The sequence below is a fragment of the Nanorana parkeri genome, unplaced genomic scaffold, assembly GCF_000935625.1.
Source record: "Nanorana parkeri isolate BGI_ZX_2015 unplaced genomic scaffold, ASM93562v1 scaffold2565, whole genome shotgun sequence".
NCBI lineage: Eukaryota > Metazoa > Chordata > Amphibia > Anura > Dicroglossidae > Nanorana > Nanorana parkeri.
The window spans coordinates 50,253-57,941 of NW_017308833.1; the positions used below are offsets into that span (position 1 = coordinate 50,253).

The window sequence follows — 7,689 nt, forward strand, 5'->3', positions numbered from 1 at the left end:
CCCCCCTCTCTTTTAAAAAAGGGGGGGGGGGGTAGGTATTTTGTAGTTCACATAAGTAGCCTGGGCAGGGTTGCTAATACTGCTTGAGAGAACACTGCAGAGGGCACAGGAATTTGCAAGCTCACTGGATTTTTGTCAGGAACAGCAGGTATTTTTTGGACTTAACAGATATAACAATATGCTTTCACAGACCAAAAGGGAGCATGGTTCTCTTATTATTAATTGTTTAAGTGGTGTAAATGAGAATCAACATTCCACATCCTTACCATCTTGTCTTGATTTGTATTGTGATTGTAATGTCTTCCCTATATTGTAAAGTGCTGCGCAAACTGTTGGCGCTATATAAATCCCGTATAATAATAATAATAATGTAATTGGGATTACAGCATATGAAACGTACCACATTTAGGAAGCTATGGTAAAGCATTTATATACACAGCTTGGGAAAAAATGAGTAACTGAACCTTCTTAAAAAGTAATTCAAACTCTTTAATTTTCTCCTATATTTAATCAAAGTGAAGTACACCAAAACACATTTTAATACAATTGTTTTTACAAAGCTGGATTAGAATCAAGTCATTACGACTCAAACAACAGTTCATATACACAAATAAATAATGAAATCAACAGAAAATCTGCAGCAAAGAGCGAATGTCCAGAGGGTAAGCCAATGAAAAAGAACAAATACAGCGCTTGTGATAATCTGTGACTGGTAGCCAATTATTGGCTCTAGGCATACCAAAACCTGCAAGTCCTGTGAGTAATTACTGGCAATTGTCAGTGTTCTGTGTTCAGATTAGGTCACTGTACATCCTTGGGCTACAAAATGTTTATTTTCTAATTAGCATTCAATTATTGTAATTAGAGTTCATTCCTCTGGCTGGCAGGCAGCAGATCAGAAGAGGATCTTGCCAATGAGGGCGTAAGAATGGGTAGACACAGTCCTGCTGCCTTTATTACGTGAAGGAATCCTTGTCACTGAAGCCAAACAAGTCACCTATTCTCACTTTCTGTGGGACTGGCTGCCTGGAAGAGAAAGGCAACAAAAGTATTCAGGTTTCTTAAAAAAAATAAAATCATATACTTATATCATATTCACTCTGAAAATTTTTATTAGAAAATTTGGTAAATTCACACATACCTGAATAATAACAGTTGTGTAATCTCAATAAAGTTTTATTAACATTTTTTATAGAAATCACAACATGGATTTCAAAGTTAATTAAAGTGCACCTGTGCTCAGACTAGGGACTTTTTGCTGCTGACGACACGAGGCTTACATTGGTAGCAGCACAGGCTTTCAAAGACACTCCTGGCTGCTATAGTAGCCCACACAAGCTAAATGTCGGCTTTGTGCTGGAAGTGCAGTAGTAGAACTGCCTGATCACTTCCACGGACTTCTACAAGTGCGCCTTCCCATGCCCGGTATCCGCTTCCCCTCCTGTGGTCCTGGGACAGCCATGGCCGGTGTTGGGGGCAAGATGGGAGGGAGATCAGCGAACATCTGAACATCCATTTCACTGATCTCCTCTCCTGTGATGTAATCTCACCTTAACGAGAACCTGTCACCTATAATGTGCTAACACATAAGGGGTTATATGCCCCCTAAGTGATAGCAATCAAGTTATTATTATTATACAGGATTTAAACAGCGCAAACAGTTTGTGCAATATAAAGGGTGACAGAACAGTTGCAATACAATTCAACACAAGATGGTTAGGAGGGCTCTCCTCCTGAAAACTGTTAGGTCTATTCACAAAAGGGTGAAGAGTTTGGAGAAGGCAGGAGAAGTGACCCATCTAGGACAACATAACTGATTTGGAAACATTCTCCAATTCAGCTCACTTTCCAAATCAGCTATGTTGTCCTAGATTGTTCACTTCTCCTGCCTTCTCCAAACTCTTCACCCTTTTGTGAATAACCCTGTGAGAATTTAAAAGGGAGGGGCAAGTAATACAAAAGGCTTCAGGGAGATTTCAGGGATTTCCTAAAGGCAGAAAAAGTAGAATACAGCCAGACAGGTTGGGTCATATGAATGCATATTTTACCAAATATTTTTGTTGGATAAACAATTGCAGAAATATCATGCGACATAAAAAATTGCAACTGCCACCGTTTTATGTTCCTGGGTCTCTGCATTTGGAAAAAATATAATCCTGTGGGGGTTTTAACTAATCTTCAGGACCAAAATGTGTATTTTAACATGCACGTTAAAAATGCAAAAACCAGTTCTGGTAGTGAAAGGGTTAAAGTGTTTACATACTCTTATCAAGCAGTAAAATGGGATTCAGGATTTAGTTATTCTGAGATAGTTGGGTTATATTGCCGTCTACAGGAAGATTTAGACACTGGCAAACACAAAAGCTATTTGCCAGGCAGGTATAACCCCTCCCACTTCTGGACATGCTTTAGTTTTGTAGAAAAGCAGTCCTGAAAAGTAGATCACAACATACATGGATTGGACCTGTGTCCCTTAACTACCTCCCGGCCAGCCGCTGTGTATACACGGCCTGCCGGGAGCTTCTTGGATGTAACTGGGCGTGTATACACGTCCTGTTACATCCGCCCGCTCGGGCGCGGCGCGCGGGAAATCCCCGCTATTTGAAAAGAGGCAGCGATGCCCGTTAATATACAAGCGATCCGCCGGCTATAGAGCCGGCGGATCGCTTGTATGAAGCCCCGAGACGTGCGCCCCCTCCGCGGCTCTCCCCCTCCCCCCCTCCCGCTGTCAAGCTGGTCCCGGGCTCCGGTGTGAGCCCGGGACCAGCATAGTGCCTCTGTCACAGGGGATCAGAGGGAGCTCGGTACACGAGCTCCCTCCGGTCCCCTCTCCGCTGTCAGAATGCGGAAGTGTTGTATATTACATCACTTCCGCATTCTTGTGTCACTCTCCAGCTTCAGATGCTGGAGAGAAGCTGATGAAGCAGATCTCTGCTTCATCAGCTTCTTCAGGGGGGTCCTAGGTGACATTAGGGGTCTTGGAGACCCCCTGATGTCTCCATAAAGAGGACCTGTCACCTCTTTTGCTATCACATAAGGGGGTTTCTCAGCCCCCTCTGTGATAGCAATAAAGTTAAGTGAAAAAAAAAAATAGTACAAAAATTTAAAGTTTCCCCCCCAATTTTTTTAAAGTTACACAAAAAAGAATAAAAAAAAACAATTTTTTTTTTTAAAGTCCCCACCCCTACATACACGCATGTAAACATGCGTCAGGTGCGCATACCTGCGAAAACGACGATTGCACCCATTACGCCGCACATGTTACATATCGCCGCGAACGTCGGAATGAGAGCAATAGTTCTAGGGCCATCAATCACTGATAACACTAAACTGATGAGCGGTAAAAGCTTTTAAAGCGTCGCCTATGGCCAATTTTGGGTATGCTAGTTTTTTGCGATTTTGCGAGTGCGCGCAATTTTTACGCTTGACATGTTTGGTGTCTATTTACCCGACGTGACCCCATCTTTTATATTTTACCAAAAAAGTGGGTAATATTAGTTGTTTTATAGCATAATGTAAAAAAAAACTTTTTTTTCTCAAAATTTTCAGTAATTTCTCCTGAATATAGTAAAAAATAAAACCCACAGTGGTGATTAAATACCACCAAAAGAAAGCTCTATCTGTCCCCAAAAAAATGGTATAAAATTAATTTCAGTACAGCGTTGCGTGACGGAATAAATGTCAGTCAAAGTACCGCAGCGCTGAACACTGAAAAATGGCCTGGCCAGGTAGGGGATCTAAACACCTGGTCTTCAAGCAGTTAATGAACTCCGGAAAAAAAAAAGGATTTTATGGCAAGTACAAAAATCCAGTTCTTTATATAGTTAAGAGACGCAGGATTTAGTTAGTAGAACTCTAGCTTTAGCCTGATACAGGAGGACTGCTACCCTTGCGTTAGGGTTCCAACATGTTGCACTGCTTAAATGGATCCACTTGATAGGGACCACCAGGTAAAAACCTTGGTTAATCACAAGTAGCTGCTTAAGCAGGCAAAGCTTCATGGCTGGAGGTGACTAGATGGTGGTAGGCGACAGCAAGGACAATCTGAAGTGTAAAATGAATGTCTCTTGCAGATAGGTGCAATGGCGGGAAGGTGCTACCTCATGCTAAAGAAAAAGGCGGAAAAAACACTCAAGCTAATGACACAGCATTTAATACCATAGCAGGTTAACCCATTCCATGGATATCAATGGAACAGGGTAGTAATGGTTGCATTCAATGTTACCAAAGATTGTGGTAGCCCCTGATGCTGAGCCCATATGGCATAGTCACTAAGAGTCTTCAGAGACTGGGTTACGGCTCTGGGCCTGGAAAAAACTCTGTGGCTAACACAGTACAAAAGGTCTGGGAACCGCCGCAGGCTCAATCTTTGGCACAGTGGGGGCAGAGTACAGCCTCAAGGGCAGTGCCAAGGAAACACCGATCCAGATAGCTGCATAGAAAGCCCAGCTCAGCAGCATGTAGCTGAGGTGTTAATGGAAAAAAACATCTTGAGGAAAAATAAAAGGGCTAAAGTAGGACTTCCTAGGAGCAAACAACTGAAGCATGCTGGGAGTAGGTATACTTGGAGGACACTGCACATGCCTGGTTGTGAGACAAAGAGATTGCTTGTTCCTCGGATGCTGGGAGTGCGTCTTAGATGCTGAGGGCACACCCAACAGATTTCCTGCCCTAAATTCTGTGCAGGACATGGTGGATGTCACTGAATGGAAGTGTATTGGGCATGTTTCAGGGAAGCCATGCTTGGCCTACAGTTTTTTAAAATAATGGGGGCTCTTTATTGCATGATATATATTAATAATGGGAACTTACACTTGTAATAAAAAATTATTCAATCCCCATTGTAAATCAGGTTTATTGGCAGCATTTACTTAAAGTTTCAGTTGAGCAATTGAAATAAGTCACAACAAATGGGTGTCAGTTCACAAAGCTTTGTTTGCTGATTTGGACCGTTATTTCACAGATATCGCACACTACTTAGGATTATTCAATTCACCAAATGATTTAACTCTTGGAATCTCCACCAATTGACATCTGTGTTTGCAGAAGTGATATTTTATTGTGTAACTTGTTATCCAACGTTTCAAACCTCATCATAGCAAGCCTAATCGTTAAATATGTACAGAAGTGCAATTCACAAAAGATTTTTTGGGACATTTATCGGCCGTTAGACAATAGTTACCTAAGCACCTCCTTCAGAGTGACATTATGACAGTTTTCTGGCGGTGATTTCTGCTCTTAGATGGAGATTTGTGAGGTGAATTGATAACTCCTTGTAGTTGAGGCTCTTTTTTGCAGTTTTTGGAAGATGAAAATGTTTCACTATGTTTTATTTTTATAATTATTATATACAATATATATTATTTTATCCTTTTTTTATTTTTATTATCTTATTTTTTTGGAGTGGGGTTATAATTCATAAACTTTGTAACATGTAAACTTCACCAGTTTTAATAAAGTTGCTTACATACAACAAGTGCAGTCTGTTGAAAACACGTCTATTGTAGGCACTGTTCTCCTCCCCTTCTGGTCCCAGAATGCATCAAACGTATTTTAACCCTTAAACGTTAAGACTACGATTTAATGATGCTTCAGTTGCTAAAATAATGTCAAACACGTAAAAATAACAACTCCCTAACGCTTCAGTCAGAAGTCTTAACGAGCATGCTAAATAACGATTAGGACTTTTCCTGAATAACATGTTTTGAAATGAAAAATATGGAGAGGTAAATTACCAACTAAAATTTTCATACGGCGGCCCCATCCTGCCCCAACCTTTGCACAGTTCAATTATCGCTCTTTAGCAGAAATCACCTGGACGAATTTCAGTAATCGACCGCACGGATTTTCGTTTGCGCATGAGCAGTGTTAATCGTATGAATTTTGACGTACAGAAACGCCACCAACCTTGCGAAAATCAAACGGTCGACTGAGGTTTTCTAGCACCCTGGAAAGACGAAAACTTGTACGATTGTACAGTATTTGCGGTTGTATACTTCCCATCAACCTTATGAATAGCGGACGAAAACGTGCCCTCAAGCGAAAATCGTCTGATATTCGTAAGGTGTATGGGTACCTTTAGCCATATTTCTAACATGCAGTCAAACGCGACACTCGACAAACCGCGAGCAAGTTCAGGTATTTCATGTGTTCTAGCTCAAGCACACCTGGTGATACTAAAGAAAGCCCTTGGTGTGCATCAGGTGTGCTTGAGACAACAAATGTTTTGCAGATGTGTGCTCTTGTGAGGGATTCTGTTCAGGACGCAGCTCACGTGAATGAGCCCCAAAACTGCTGATAAGCAAATATCAAATGGGAGACAATTTCTGATTTTGATTTGCTACTGAAGCCAGATTATAGTAACTCTAAAGCAACAGCTGTTAGCTTCACGAGTAAACAGTGCTAAGTGCATGAAAAATTGCACAGCAATTGTTCTGTTTACACTTTCACCTTTTAAAAAAATGGAGCTCGTCATTAAAGGCGATCAATAGTTTTTTTTGTTTTTTTTTTAATGGCTTAGCTACATGTGAATAAGATTATTATCAGTGTGTGCCTATTAAACATCTTGTTTCTGTGTAAGGTTTCTAATCATGCAACATTTTCCATCCTTTTATTTTATTGCTGACTGAAAGTAACAGACTCTTTGCAGTAATAACTGGTACCCAGAGACCATGTATGTGATTTAGGCTGGCAAAGCTAGTAGCTGTGGAACAGCAGTGTTTTATTTATGGCAAGAAAGAGGCGCTTAATACACAAAAACAATAATGTGATTTGATCATACTGATCTGAGCATGACTGTGTCAAGTAAATATGAATTTTAATAACAGGTATATCGCAAAGGAAATGTATAGTGGTTTTGTATAGATTTTATATGTAATGTAGTTGGGACAACAAAAATAACGTATAAAAAAATATATGAATGAATGAATAATATATTTTAAAAAACTAAATGTATTTCTAACCATCAAGCCCTGAGTTTTATACAGCTCCACTACACAGTACAGCCCTGTCTGGCAGGAAAGGAGACCTGATTTTTTTCTGTAACACTTACCGGCCCTGCTTCTCCCCATACCTGTGACTGGACAGTGAAAGGAGAAGCAGCAAACTGATAAGCTCATCTCATCTCTCTGTCACTCTGCTTTCTCTTTCCATCGACCTATTCCTTGTTAGCACATGAGCACTAAAGGACCATGAATGGCTCCTTGTGCTGCTTCCCCTCTCCCAGTCTGATCATTGCTACAGAGGCTGATATAAAGTTATTTGTAGGTTTATACACTGGCAGCCTCTGTAGCAATGATCAGACTGGGAGAGGGGAAGCAGCACAAGGAGCCATTCATGGTCCTTTAGTGCTCATGTGCTAACAAGGAATAGGTCGATGGAAAGAGAAAGCAGAGTGACAGAGAGATGAGATGAGCTTATCAGTTTGCTGCTTCTCCTTTCACTGTCCAGTCACAGGTATGGGGAGAAGCAGGGCCGGTAAGTGTTACAGAAAAAAATCAGGTCTCCTTTCCTGCCAGACAGGGCTGTACTGTGTAGTGGAGCTGTATAAAACTCAGGGCTTGATGGTTAGAAATACATACCGTGTTTCCCCGAAAATAAGACCTAGCACTATCTTCAGGGATTTCTGTAATATAAGACCTACCCCGAAAATAAGACCTAGTTCGGTGGTAGGTTTTATATTACAATGAT

At 40.9% G+C, this 7,689-nt stretch overlaps 1 protein-coding gene across 1 annotated transcript in view; it reads right to left on the reverse strand.

The window, feature by feature from the left end:
• Window positions 1-937: 937 nt before the first annotated feature.
• Window positions 938-7,689, reverse strand: part of LOC108801932 (lisH domain-containing protein ARMC9-like) — a 73,328-nt gene continuing 66,576 nt past the window's right edge. The window contains exon 17 of the mRNA XM_018573839.1: window positions 938-1,026. Coding sequence (XP_018429341.1) covers window positions 1,004-1,026 — 23 coding nt within the window. The 3' untranslated portion in view covers window positions 938-1,003. The remainder of the gene's footprint in view (window positions 1,027-7,689) is intronic.